Source organism: Eschrichtius robustus, chromosome 1, assembly GCF_028021215.1.
Source record: "Eschrichtius robustus isolate mEscRob2 chromosome 1, mEscRob2.pri, whole genome shotgun sequence".
Lineage (NCBI taxonomy): Eukaryota > Metazoa > Chordata > Mammalia > Artiodactyla > Eschrichtiidae > Eschrichtius > Eschrichtius robustus.
This window is the reverse complement of record NC_090824.1, coordinates 39,982,218-39,997,337: the sequence shown is the minus strand read 5'-3', so window position 1 is coordinate 39,997,337 and position 15,120 is coordinate 39,982,218. Positions and strand designations below refer to the sequence as shown.

General features: G+C 41.1%; 1 protein-coding gene across 1 annotated transcript in view; it reads left to right on the top strand.

Moving 5' to 3' along the window:
- Nucleotides 1–15,120, top strand: part of PRKCH (protein kinase C eta) — a 219,793-nt gene that overhangs the window by 119,279 nt on the left and 85,394 nt on the right. Inside the window, exons 4-9 of the mRNA XM_068544432.1 lie at nt 2,870–2,904; nt 6,244–6,332; nt 7,854–7,983; nt 10,265–10,392; nt 13,339–13,482; nt 13,664–13,837. Coding sequence (XP_068400533.1) covers nt 2,870–2,904; nt 6,244–6,332; nt 7,854–7,983; nt 10,265–10,392; nt 13,339–13,482; nt 13,664–13,837 — 700 coding nt within the window. The remainder of the gene's footprint in view (nt 1–2,869; nt 2,905–6,243; nt 6,333–7,853; nt 7,984–10,264; nt 10,393–13,338; nt 13,483–13,663; nt 13,838–15,120) is intronic.

Genomic DNA, 15,120 nt, shown 5'->3' with positions numbered 1-15,120 from the left:
TCAGTAGTTGTGGCTTGGGCTCAGTCGTTGTGGCTCACGGACTCTAGAGCACAGGCTCAGTAGTTGTGGCGCACAGGCTTAGCTGCTCCATGGCATGTGGCATCTTCCTGGACCAGGGATCGAACCCATGTCCCCTGCATTGACAGGCGGATTCTCAACCACTGTGCCACCAGGGAAGTCTCATGTCCCATAGGTTTTGGATTGTCATGTTTTCATTTTCATTTGTCTCTAGGTATTTTTTTAAATTTCCTCTTTGATCTCTTCAGTGATCCATTGGTTGTTTAGTAGCATACTGTTTAGCCTCCATCTGTTTGTGTTTTTTGCAGTATTTTTTCTTGTAGTTGACTTCTAATTTCATAGTGCTGTGGTTGGAATATATGGTTGATATTTCACTTTTCTTATATTTACTGAGGCTTGTTTTGTGGCCTAGCATGTGATCTATCAAGAAGAATGTTCCATGTGCACTTGAAAAGAATGTGTATTCTGCTGCTTTTTGGGTGAAATGCTCTATAAATATCAATAAATATCATTTGGTCTAATGTATCATTTAAGGCCTGTGTTTCCTTATTGATTTTCTGTCTGGATGATCTGTCCATTGATGTAAGTGGGATGTTAAAGTCCCCTACTATTATTGTGTTACTGTTGATAACTCCTTTTATATCTGTTAATATTTGCCTTATGTATTAAGGCGCTCCTATGTTGGGTGCATATATATTTACATTTGTTATATCTTCTTGGACTGATCCCTTGATCATTATGTAGTGTCCTTCTTTGTCTCTTGAAACAGTGTTTATTTTAAAGTCTATTTTATCTGATACAAGTATTGCTGCTCCAGCTTTCTTTTGATTTCCATTTGCGTGGAATACCTTTTTCCATCCCCTCACAAATATCATATGATATCATGTGGAATCTAAAAAAATGATATAAAGGAACTTATTTACAAAACAGAAATAGACTCACAGACATAGAAAACAAATTTATGCTTACCAAAGGCAGAAGGTGGGGGTAGGGATAAATTAGGGATTTGGGATTAACAGATACATACTACTATATATAAAACAGATGAACAACAAGGACCTACTGTATAACACAGGCAACTGTATTCAATATCTTGTAATAACATATAATGGAAAAGAATCTGAAAAAGAACATATATATATATATATATACATATTTATGTATATATATAAAATGAATCACTTTGCTATGCACCAGAAACTAACACAACATTGTAAATCAACTATACTTCAATAAAATAAATTTTAAAAAGAAATAAGACATTAAATTTGTACACAATAAAAAAAAAAATATGAAAGAAAGTAAAAGTAGAGTCTTGTCTAAACCAAAGGCCCTAAACTGGCTGTCGATATGTATGAAACCTAAAACTGTAGTCTTTAGGAGGAGGTTCCTATTCCATTTTTTAATGAAAAAATTAGCATCTCTGGCAACTTTGAGCCCATTTTTCTTCTTTGCATGCTCCAGTTAGCCATAGACCCACCTCTCACTGGATTTGCCTGACCAGAAGGGTAACTGTCTGTTGCTGTTTTATTTCATGTCACACCATTTGGCTTCCCTCCTTTACGTGACCTGCCTGCCCCGTAGGCATTTGTGGTGGCAACCTGTGATCTCAACTAACGTTCTTAATGGAAACTTACTTGATAATTTCACCAAATTTTTTTCTACCAAGGAAACTTTAACTCCCACCTAACTGGCCTTGTGAAACACACACACACGCACACACACACACATGCACACACACTTAAAATAGTGGTATATGTGTTTTATATATATACATACATATATATATATATGATTAAGCACATGGACTCTGGCATTCAGTCTCATCACCAACTAGATGTGTGAACCTAGACAAGCTATATAACCCATCAGTGTCTCCTCATTTGCAAAACAGAGACAATAATTTTATTTTATTTACATAATAAACTTTTATATGCACTTAGAGTGCCAGGTACTGTTCTAAGTATTTTACATTATCAACACTTTTTATCTTCATGATAACCTTATAAAGTAGGTACTGTTATTATTATAACTTTTTATATATTAAGAAACAGTGACTCAAAGTAGTTAAAACAACTTGCCCCAAATCACATCCAGGCCATCCAGCTTCAGGATCTGTGCTCTAGGCTATCCTATTATATGTGCTACCTCATGTGGCTTTTGTGAGGATTAAATGAGATGGTACACGTCAGCTGCTTGGCTCATTGCCTGGCATATCCTACTGGCTTAGTAAAATGTGGTTTTTGTTAATAACAATGAGAATCATATCACCATCACCCAGAGACTGTATTAGGGAGAGACAGAGATGGAAGCTGTGGGCATGATGGGCATATTGTGGCCGCACTTCTGCTCCCCAGTGGACTCAGGGTGATGTGGGCACAGGGAAGATGGAAGATGCCTCAGGTCAGGCAGCTGGAGTGGACTCACCTGTTTACATCCATATGTATATCTGCATCTGTTTACTTCACCCTCTGCATGTATTTATGTGTATGTGAGAGAGAATGATCAATAAGGCAGTAAAGTGACACTTCAGGCAAAGGCTCAGTCATACACACAGAGGAGGGTTTATTTTCACTGAGGACTTGGGGGATTGCCACAGTGGTGGGTAGAATGAGAATTGCCAAACTCACCTGTTGGTGATTCGGAGCATTCTAACTCATCAATTTCCTTCTTGTCTTGTGGTAACAAAAAAGGGCTCAAAAAGAACATTATCTCTGCTGCTTCTCTGAAATTGTGTTTTTTATAAAGGACCAGAGGATGAAATTTGTTTTCCTTAAGTACTGTAATTATAGGAACATTGTTGCTGAAATATTTGACTAATGGTTTCTTTTTTCTCTATTGTCTTGAACAGGGGTGTATTTGGGAAACAGGGTTATCAATGCCAAGGTAAGAAAACATTTTAAAACTATGTTTAATCTTGTTCCTGTGTTAAAAAGTGATTATACCAAGAGGAAACAGGATACATTCCATTAATATTTTGATAAATAACTCTCTGTAGGTCAAATGAGACCCCCATAGAATTATAACCCTTTAGTTTTGGTTAAATTTTAGCCATGTCTTTTTGTAGACAAAGTAGAGGGGCTGTTTTTATTCCTGAATTCAGGATACCTATATAAGTTTAGTTGTTTAAAGTTTTGTCTCTGCAGGATCATGAACATACTAAAAGGTAATGCGATTTTGTGAGCAAGACCCTTGAGTCTTGAAGATAAATTTTTGGTTTTTTACAATCCCCTTGTCTATAGGGGTGAGAAGTAGCACAATGCTGATTTCTCTTTACCTGAATTGGAAATAGAAGCTATTATCCAAGTTGCTTTTTTGATTTTCTGAATTTAGTTAAATGTGAGAATGTTCAAAGTTAGGCTGTTAATGGTCTTGTAAGTTATTATCCATTCAATTTATTTTGATTTTCACAATTCTAAGATAACCTCAATTGGTGTTCCAGAAGAGTTGGAATGAAATAAAAAAGGAAGGAGTAAAAGAAGACTCCTTAATCTGGAGGTTTAGCCAGGCTGGATTGGACTTTTCTTTTATTTGGGCCTCCCTCATCATTAACTTGAGCATCATCTCATGGTTTGTCTGTATGGTACCTATTATCTTAATTTACACCCTACAGATTGTTGGTAAAATAGTACTACCTATCCTAGAGTGGTAACCTATGGTAAACTAGGTAAATAAAGAAATCCCACCTTCTCTTCTGAAGGAGGGGAAGTAAAACATTATTTCCCTTAGAAGAATGGAATAAGACATACATTTGGATGCAATTTTGACTTTAATATGTATGAACAATTCTACTGAGTTCTCAAATTTAGGAAAAACTGAATTGATATGACAACAATAATTGACCTTATGCTATCAATTTCAGCCCCAAATGAGAGCATAGTTCACAGGTCAGAATCAATGTCACTTTTTGGCTTGGACCTCTCCAGCACAGGGGTATGCACTGTCCATCTCATGCATACAAAGGTAACTTGAGAACCTCTTGGTAAACAAGATTACATTTTTTGAGTTTAAAAATACATGATTTGTGACGTATCTGTTGTTTTTTTAGTTTATTTCTTCTACCATGGCCTGTAGTGCCAGGATATTTGAAGAGCTGATTTTCAGTGGGCCACCTGTTAAAGGACCAGGAAAGAACACTGGTCAGGAGACATGTGGACACTAATTTGTTCACATCTTGCAAAGGGATATAAAACCACATGCCTAGTTGGAAGGATATACCAATCATGCTAAAACTAATCAAAAGCAAACAGATTAAAGCAGACTTCAGAACAAGGAAAGTTATAAAGGATAAGGAAGGGCATTATGTAATGATAAAAGGAGTCAGTTTTCCAAGAAGACATAAAAATCTTTAGCATATATGTGCCTAATAACAGGGTGTCAAAATACTTAAAGCAAAAACTGATAGAACTGCAAGGAGATATAAACAAATCCACTATTATAGTTGGATTTAATTTTATTTAATATCTCAGCAATTGATAGATCCAGCAGGCAGAAAATCAGTAAGAATATAGTTGACCTAAACAGCACTATCACAACTTGATCAAATTGACATTTATAGAATTCTCCATCTAAGAGCAGCAGAACACACATTCTTCTCAAGCTTACTAGGAGCATTTACCAACACAGACCACATTCTGGGACATTGAAACAAAACATAACAAATATAAAAGAATAGAAATCATAAAAAGTATCTTCTCAGACCACAGTGGAATTAAACTAGAAATCAATAACAAAAAGATAGCTCAAGCACCTCCAAATATTTGAAGATTAAGCTACATATTCTAAAAAGCACATGGGTCAAAGAAGGCTCAAGAGGAAATAAAAAATATTTTAAATCAAATGAAAATACAATTTATCAAAATTTGTGGGAGGCAGTGAAAGCAGTGCTCAGAGGAAAATTTAGAGTATTAAATGCATATATTAGAAAAGAATAAAGGTCAAAAATCAATCATCTAAGTTTCCACCTTAAAAAGGAGAGAAATTTAAGCCTAAAGTGAGCAGCGGAAAATAAATAACAAAAATAGAGTGGAAAACAGTGAAATTGAAATTAGGAAAACAATTTTAAAAATCCACAAAACCAAAAGCTATCAATAATTCTCCAAAAAGGTCAATAAAATTGATAAACCTGTAGCCAAGCTGACTGTGAAAAAAACAAATGCCTTGGAATATAAGATTTTTCTATGTGAAGGATTCCCTCATATAAAAAGACCAGTTCTCTGGGCACTTTCAGTTTGGTTCTCCTGAGAATTCAATCTGATGAAAGCTAGATTTGTTTTAGATTATAGTGCTACTTGCTGACATGTCATCTGTCTTTATGTATTTAATCCTAGAAACTTCCATATGTCTTGAAAGATCTTAAAAATGATGTGTATTTTCATATTGCTTCATTGCACATGTTCATCCTTTAATGGAAACTGGACTCTGTACTCTATCAGTTATCTGAATGAAAATGAAAAAAATGTTATTTAGAAAGTTCTAACTATTCAAGCAATTGATTGGGTCATTCTTCAAATACTTAATGAATGCCTACTTTGTTCAAGTCATCATGCTGGCTAGGAATCCTGAGGACATTAGAGGTTGTATGTGGAAGATCTGAAATGAGGGAGGCCAGCTAGAGGTTGTAGGAGAGAGTTTCAGTCTAGAAGGGGAGCCATCGGGAGTATATTTTCATAGAAGAGACATTTTTTAAAGTCGTGCTTTGTTTTACATTTAAGGTTTAGTGAAGTGATAGGAAAAGAAGATACCCCAGGGATTGAGAGGGGCATGGACAGTGTGTTGGGGAGGGTGAAGACTTGCTCCAGGAAGAGCACCTAGTCTAGTTTTTAGTGGAACAAAGAGCCCCCAGAAAAGAAAGGTGACAGGTTAGCCTGGGGTGGGCTTGGGAGAGCCTGAAACCTATCTGGGAAATTTCAGCTCTAGTTTGACTTGACTGTGAGACACGATTGAATGCTTTAGATTATGGGCCTGAGGTGACCAGAATCATATACTGTGAGATGATTCCTCTGGAGGTTGGGGCAGGAAGGAGTAAAGCCAGGAAGGATGACATTAGTTCCGGACCTGAGTATGAACAGTTCAAGCGTGAGCAAAGGCCTGAGTTAGGGTGGTGGTAAGGAATATAGGAAGAACGGGAACACTGGCTGCCATCATGTGGGCCCACCATCTAAATCAAGCCACAATGGCCTGGTGCCTCCAATAAATGTATAATCACTGGATTTAATTTCCTAGTGTGCACCTGTGTCGTCCACAAGCGCTGCCATCATCTAATTGTTACAGCCTGCACCTGCCAAAACAATATTAACAAAGTGGATTCAAAGGTAAGATAGCAGTTTGCTGATTAAGTGCCTGCATGAGCTCATGCATGCACATTCTCTCTTGCTCGCTCTCTCTCCCCCTCTCTCTGCCTCTGTCTCTCTTTCTCTGTCTCTCTCTCTCTCCCTCCTTCCCTCTGTCTTTTTCTTCCTCCTTCTCATTCCCAATTCCCTTCCACACTCCTTGAAGCCAATGGTGGTATCAGAATTGAAATTTCTCTCCTTTTTATATTATGGCATTTGTATTTCTATACTTGCATAGCTTGACCTGTCCTTGAGATGACTCCATTAGTGATCAGCTGGGTAAAAGCTCTAGGGATCAGTTCTACTAATTTGAAGAGAGATTTGGAGACATGGAAAGTTCCCTGAGTTTGGCGTCAGATGACTGGGATTTGAATGTAGAATCCAGCCTCTGCTAGCTAGCTTCTCTCCCAGCCTCAGACCTAAAATAGTATCAATACTACAAGATAGAATTGATATGGTAAGTATGTTGTTAACTGTAAATTGCACTTCCTAAATAAAGTGACTTTTGGCCCCCTCCAGCCTCTCGAGGAATTTTAGGGAGGATCTATATCTATACATAAAGGCTTGAACATCACTCTTGCCATTAGCATTGCATCCAGCTGAGGTGGGCGTACATTCTAAATTCTAAAGGTAGAAGGCAGTTGGAGTATTACCAACAGTTAGCAGTGGATTTACAGATGCATTGAAGAGTCCGACTCTGGAACTTGATGATTCTTTACAGTATACACCCAGGATTGCTATAGAGTACACACAGAGGCATGTGTACTTTCTTTTATGAGAAAGAGGCCAGAAAAGTTTCAAGAGGAGTAATATTGCCCCACTACTTGTTATGTGTGGCTCTGTTGTTATTGCTTCAAACTGTGATATAGACTATAGAGCATATGCCTAATTTAACTATTTGCTGGAAACAGTATGTGAGATTTCACCTGATCCTGAGAAGTGATCGTCTGTGAGATAAAAGCAGAATCTTTGCACTCAGATATCAAAATACAAAGACAGGCAGAGGCTGGAAGGGCTGAATAAGATCACCCACTTTGGAATAAATTCCTTCTGTGGTTCCCTGTCCTCTGGGTGTCACCCCATCCTCATGATACAATTTCTGGAAGAACTTGTGGTGATAGCAAGTGTATGTTGCCTATAAAAGACTTGTTGAATCCTGAAGTTAAAAGGTTCTAGGAAATAGCCATGGGTGTGAGGAATTGGCCGGGAGAGAAACACGGCCAATTGAATATAAAAGGTGAAATGAATATTTAAATTTCTATTAATCTCCCAAGATGGTGGACAGTTTAATGTACACCACACATTTCTGTCCAGTCTTGTTCACTGGGAAATGTGCTTCGTCTGCGTGGTAAGGCCTGGGTAATTCATCGTGGCTGGGCAGTAATAGTATACACATCTCAGGTGTCATAGTAACACTTTGCATTTGGTGGGCTCCTGTTGCAGTTTTCACAAAAGGTGTGGGTATGGAATTTCAGCTCTCGTCCTCCTGTTTCCTTGCTACAGATTGCTGAGCAGAGGTTCGGAATCAACATCCCACACAAGTTCAGCGTCCACAACTACAAGGTGCCAACGTTCTGTGATCACTGTGGCTCCCTGCTCTGGGGGATAATGCGACAAGGACTTCAGTGTAAAAGTGAGATTCTGGGGTGCCTGGTATCCACTTTCTCATGAGAACACCTTGCTGCGAGCTTTCAGCATTCTGCAGTTCAGAATCTGACCTAGGACAGATGGTTTTAGATACCTTGTAAATGAACATCTTAGTGGCTCTCTCTATATGTATGTGTCCCTTGTCAGGCACGTAAAGAGAGTTACATGTGATCCACAGATTTCCTAACCATGGAATGTTTTCTCACTTGCTAAATGAAATGTCCCGTCTAGTTAGCTAGCCTGCTGGCTATCCTCTATTTAGTACTGAGTACAGGCTAGTCATTGTGTATTTCCATAGATATTTGAAAGAGGAAAAAATGGGATCTGGTCAGAAATGGAAGGTGGTAGGAGGTGAGGTGGCCAGCAGAGAAGGTTGAGTTATGAGTAAGAACTAGCAGGAGAGTTGGTTTGATCACCTCACCAGAAATAAGCAGGAATTGAGTGATAAAAGCATAACTCAGTCCACCCTGTGTCCTCTCAAAGAGCTTGATAGAGATCAGAGAGTAGGTGGAACGAAGGACACTTCAGCTTTGGCCGCGCGAGGGCATGCACTTCAACAACAATGTCCAGTGGAGCCTGAGTTTGGAGCTTTTGCCTCAGCAGAGGATAAGGATATGGGGGCTGGTCGCTGTCCTGTTAGGAGTTGAGGGGCTGTTGACCTGGAGCCATCTCTCCTTGAGTGTTGCTGTAACAATCTGGCTGTGGTGGGGTGCACTGTCCTCTGCTGAAATACATGTGAGTTTCAGCCTGAAGCCTGAGACACATTCTGAGTCACGAGCGGAGGCAGAGTTCATGTCAGTACAACTGGACAACTTCCACTGGCTGCCTGGACTTAACCAGACCTGCTTCTATTAACAAAAAGGGGCTAGTCACTTGTCTTTAAGAAAGGCAAATTCTTTTATTTCTCCAGAGCACCATTTAATTATTCTTATTTCATAGATATTTCATGAAATAATTCTTTTTCAACCAAAACAGCAGCCAGCTCACATGTAGCTTTGTTTCAGGCACTGCTTGATCATTAGCTGGATGGTGTCACCCAGGTGTGGGTTTCTAGTGTGAAAGCCCCTTTCTGCTTTCGTATGGTTGTTGCTGACAGGCAGAGCCATGGGTGGGGTTCATCTGCATTGCACTTGTCCCCGGTGGTGCTGAGGGTAGCACGCCTGCAGTGTTCCAGCTCCTATCATTTTTGCTTTTATTGTCACGTGGAGCTTTAGAAAGGCCACCGCAGGCTTGTATGTCTCCGTACCAGCCTTGCTGAGAGAGGTGGATTTCCTAGGAATCTAATGAAGCTTAAGCCTTGGAGCTCCTCCCTTGCAAGGTACCTTCCAAGTTCTCTACTTGATGAAGTGCTCTTTTTCTTAAAGAGGGCAACCCTAAATTGCATAACTTCAGGCACCACGAAACCTGGCTCTGTGTATGCTTCCAAAGATGGGCTGACACACCTCAACGCATCTTACGCTGCTTTATCCCTGCCTCCGATCGGCAGGGCCCGTGTCAAGAAACCGTGTCAGAACTCTGTGCTGATTAAACCTCGGGTCTTTCATCACCCCAAGTCAGCTTCCTGTGCCCCAGGAGCTTAGCTTGCTTTGCTCTCCTCTTCCAACTGCCACTTGCCTTGACCTTTAAAAACGTTGCTTTTTGTCACCCATGAAGCCACAGGCTGCAAGCACTGAGAAATACAGCTGCTGCACAGGATGCCGTGTTCTGTGCTGTGAGGGCCACCCAAAGACAGTGCTCAGAAAGAAAGCTTTACTTAGAGGCTTTCCTCTCAGAAACACCAGTTCCATCCTGTCTGAACAGCCATCTACATGTGGCTGTTAGATTGCTACCTTTTAGTGAGAGTTACAAGGAATGGCATAAAGTCGGCTGGCACGTTTCCTTGTTATTTAATCGAGTGAGCCGTTGCCGTGATGAATGTTTTGATCTCTGTATTGAATCATGCTGGGAAATCAGTGGTGACTTTTAAAATATGATTTAGGTGAATGTCTTGCATCAAGTCATAGTGAAAACAAAAAGAAATTTGAAATGTATTATTCTTCCGTATGCCAGGCTTACTGCTTCTGCACAAAACAGAAATAGAGAAAATCAGGGATTTACTTACACTCAGGGATCGTTGTGGGTGTCAGTTGAACTTGATGAGAAGATATCATTATTCAGCCTGTGCAATTCCTCAGTCACAGTCTTTCAGGTTATCACAGCTCTCTTTCACAGCACATGTTGACGTGGCTCCTTTCTGAATGTGGATTCCCTTTTCCTCTTCCATCCAGTATGTAAAATGAATGTACACATTCGATGTCAGGCGAACGTGGCCCCAAACTGCGGAGTGAATGCGGCGGAGCTGGCCAAGACTCTGGCAGGAATGGGCCTCCAACCCGGAAGTATTTCTCCCACCTCGGTGAGACTTTGCTATTTTCATATTTTGTAACTTAGAAGTTGTTCAGATGTGGCGAGCCCTAGTATTGTGTGTGGCATAATCAAAGTTCCTAGTCTCGGCAAATACAATAAATAGATTTATTGCATTTTTAAAGAGCATTTTGTTCCACAAATAAGGTTCTATATACAATTATATAACAAGAAATAATGAGCGTGCAGATATAGCAAGAAGCAGAAAAGGGATTTTTTTTTTAAAAAATAGCTTCCTGTCATTGTGGTCTGGTGAAAAGCCTGGAATCCAGGGTCCTCGGTTCTGCTCTTGTCGGGGCCCCCGGCAGTGCAGTTGACCAGTAACTATGGGCCTTTGCTTCCTTCTCTCTGAAGGGGTTGAACTTAAAGAGCTGATGTTCTCCACAGGCCTGGAATCCAGCAGTTGCATAGTACTTGTTTATGGATCGTGAATTTATCTCAAGTCCAGCCACAGACAGGAGTTCCTTCCTCTCGGCTCTCGGGAGTGGGTGGAGCATGTCAGTCGCCGTGCACGTGTTTTGTCCTGCCACCGCCCTGAGTGACCCTCCCCCACCTGCTGTTGTCCATTAGCGCTTCAGACACATCCCAGGCCCACATCCTATTGCCACCTTCCTGGCTGTGGTCTGCTGAGAATTGGGAAAGAGCCATGGTTATGGCTGAGGCTTCTGAAATGTGTAGCTTGATGCCGGGTTCAGGAAAATTCTAGACTTAACTGTCAAATATCTCTGGGCACTTAGGAAGGGAAGTGCAATCACTGTCAGGTTCTTGGTTATCCAAACAGTGTCATCACTAACCACCCCATTTCCTTTTCACCGCAGGGCCCCGCCTGGTAAAGCAGGGGCTTGGATTGACATTGCATTTCTTGATTTCAGGAAGGCGTTGGCAAAGTCCTTCAAGTCTGTGTGTCTTTCTTGTGGACAGACAGGCAGGGTGCTATACCGTGAGGGGGATTTCCAGTGCATGGGACAGCTGTCCCTGAAGAGTGTAGGTTAGGGATTTCGGCCTGGCCCAGGGCTTCTGAAATACCATGGAAATAAGCTGAGCCATGTGGCACAACCTCTAGGAATGGGCGGCGCCACTTGTCACTTGAACCAAGTGTCTTTCATGTTCTGATACTTAATAGTGAGAAAACCCAAATTCCCTGTTAGCTGACAGTACAGCATTAAAGAGAGACATCTTTAGTCTATCAAAAGAGAAGAATGGGTTAAACAAACAAACAAAAAAAGATTGAGAAACACTGGATTTAGAGTTTTCTGGCAGCGGAAGTATTTGAGTGGAGGAAGTGAGATTCAAGCTGGTAAAATTTTTCCATCTTTGAGAAATTTATGATCAGAAATCTAGAGGAGAAACCATTAAAATAATCGGTATTTAAAGGTGATCCATTTTATATCTTCAATCACTGTTTCACTGGGTTGAGTAAGAAAAATCCTTGCAGTTTCAGGGTATTGTCCAGCTGTTTATTACAAACATTGCTTAGAAGTTGCCTCAGATAAGCTTTTTTTTTTTAGCTAAATAGGTCAAATTCTCCAGGATGTCAGGCTTTTTGTCTCTCATCTGGTGGTAGCTTGTCTTATAAATATCCCAAGGTAGACATCTGCACGTCACCTTGTCTTTAGGTAGCACCCTCCCTGGGATGAGTCTTGTACTAGTGGGATGGGGCTAGAGAACTCCCCGAAGAGGCCACACCTACTTCTGGTTCTATGTGGTGAACCGGGAGCGCTCATTGGGTTGGTGGTTAACCTTTCTGGAGGGCAAGTTGACCATGTATCAGAAGTCTTCAAAATTAACACACTGGCCCAAAGAATTCCCTTTCCAGAAAGTTATCTTAAGAAAATGGACGATGACGGTGAGGATGATCGTGTTGATAAAGATGACAACACAGCTTAGGTTTATGGAATGTGCCAGGCACTGGTCTAAGTGCTTTAAGTGCAGTTATTCATTTACTCCTCATAACAACCCCTGTTGCAGGTACTATAACATCCCCTTTGTTAGAAGAGGAAACTGAGGCACAGAGAGGTAGGTGACTTGTCCACGGTCACAGGGTTAGGTTGTAGAGCTGTGATTTGAACCCAGGCAACCTGCTTGAGAGCCTAGACTCCTAATCACCCTGATTTGAAGATTTGCATGCAAGTGTGGTCACTGTGTGTTATCTATACTAGTGAAAAATGGGAGATAATCTGTATTTCCAATACCGGGAATTAGTGAATCAATTGTGATATATCCATAAAATGGAATATTGGACAGCTTTTTGAAACTCATGTTCTTGAAGGACATTTAGAGATATGGATAATATGCATGGAAAAATGTTAAATTAAAACTTGTGTTATGAAACAACAATTTTATTGTATTTTTTTAAATTAAGTGTAAAGATAGATGTGTGTATATGTATGTTTCTATTTTTTGTTTTTTGAGGAGGGCTGATGAGATTATAGGTATTGTCAATCTTACCCTTCATATATTTACATTAACTTTTGTTTCTCTTTTATAATTTAAAATATTGTATATGAAAATGTTGCTTCATTCATTCTTGGTGTGGAGTGGTGCTCAATTCTCCGAGCAGTTGTGAAAGCTGTTATTTGCAGGACATGGACACCAGGTGGCGCTCTTGGAACTTCGCCCACCCTGTAGAAAGCCACCGCAAGAAATCAGGTGGACCAGACTGAGACATTTTCTATATACTCCCATTTGAGCACAAACTGAAACTCGGTGGCTTAGATATAGTTTAAATGATTCTGACCCAAATACAGTAAGCACAGATCAGGAGTTGGTGCTGAAGCAGTTTTGAGTGGCAGAACCTGATCTCACATGTCAAGCTGTATTGATCTTTCCCCATGTGTTGCATTGAGGGTTGAAGCTGCAAGTAAGGTCTTCTTCATCCATAAATGCTTCATGCTGCACTGTGATTTCTGACTCAATGTATTCCTACTCTTCTTTGCAGAATCTTGTTTCCAGATCAACCCTAAGACGACAAGGAAAGGAGAGCATCAAAGAAGGAAATGGCATTGGGGTTAATTCTTCCAACCGACTTGGGATCAACAACTTTGAGTTCATCCGAGTACTGGGGAAGGGCAGCTTTGGGAAGGTGAGTCTTGGCTCCAAGTGTTTGGGTGGTTAAAGGACGCCTGCTGCATGTATGTTGTTTGCCTGTGCATGTATGTATACACATGCCCGTTTCCCACGTGCCGTCTGCCTTCTGCCCCAGACGAGGCCACACCCTAAGAGCTGCACGAGTTCTCACGCTCCCTCCTCCTGCTTTGCCATAGGTGATGCTTGCAAGAATAAAAGAAACAGGAGACCTCTATGCCGTGAAGGTGCTAAAGAAGGACGTGATTCTGCAAGATGATGATGTGGAGTGCACCATGACAGAGAAAAGGATCCTGTCTTTGGCCCGCAATCACCCCTTCCTCACTCAGTTGTTTTGCTGCTTTCAGACCCCCGTAAGTATGACCCACATTCACTGCCTCAGTGGCCTCCTTTCTTCAAAAGCTGAGATCACAGATGTTGAAGGTTTCATAAAGTAGAGTATTAGAAACTTTTGGGGGATGGACTCCTAAGGTAGGGTCATTTGAAGTATCCAGTGACTTCTGATGACCAGAACCAATGAGCTAACTGCTTCCTTCCTTTCATGCTGTCCTGGAGAAGGATCACTTTGAGGGTTGTGTGTCCTAAGATTGAAAACGTCTTCATACGTTAAGTCTTCTCTAGCAGAGTGAAGGTTACAGAAGTCTAAGAATACAGTAAATGTCATGGGCTGCTTATTTTGGTGACGTTAACCTCAGCTCTGTTGCTAAATGCTGAACTGGTTCTGACCCGGGGAAAAGAGTTCAGACCAGGATAGGCCCGAAGGGGGCACCTTGATTTATAATGTCCCAAGGCATTGCTTCTGGCCTCAGTCTAGGACCCTCTGCTTGATTCTATGGACTGATTGTGGGATTCTGTCTATCCCATCATGTTGTGCAATTAGGAATGCTTTTGGCTGCAGTTAACAGAATATGTGACTGACAGTGGTTTACACAATAGACAGAAAGGATGAGTTTAGTTTATTAGTACAGACTTTTTTCTTGGGAAGTCTGACAGTAGCAATGTTAGGGTTAGATTAGTTGCTCAGTGACATCAGACATCTCTTCCCCGTGGGTCTCAAGGTATTTGCCACGGCCCTAAACATCACACCTCATATGACAGCATCCAAAGCAGGAAGCTCGGGGGACAGAGGCAGAAGGGCTTCATGGACCACTCTCCTTTTATCAAGGAGAGAAAAATCTTTCCTAGACCTGAGTTACAGGCTCACCCTGAGCTGCAAAGGAGGCTGGAAGAGAAAATATCTAGTCAAGATAAGCTGCTTTATCATGATTGGCTCGCATCAACCTTGACTTATCCCCTGGGGCAGGACACTCTATAGTCCATTTAGCATTGGGCTCAGAACTGGGCTTCTGTTGTCAGTGGAGAGGGAAGAGGGCTCCTGTGAAGGCACCAAGAGGGTCTGGCACAGATATTTCTTAATCTTCTTGCTGTCAAAGGCATTCTGAAAGAGAATTCAGGACATGTCCCTTGTCTCTGCTACCATCAGGGATGTAAAGGGTGTGATGGGAGCAGGATGGGGGCATCCCACCTGGTCCAGTGATGCTGCGATGCATTTCTAGGGAAAGTAACAGCTATGCCAGAACCAGAAGGGCCAGTCAGAATTAGTCAGGCAAAGAGAATGAAAGTGAATATGGAATAA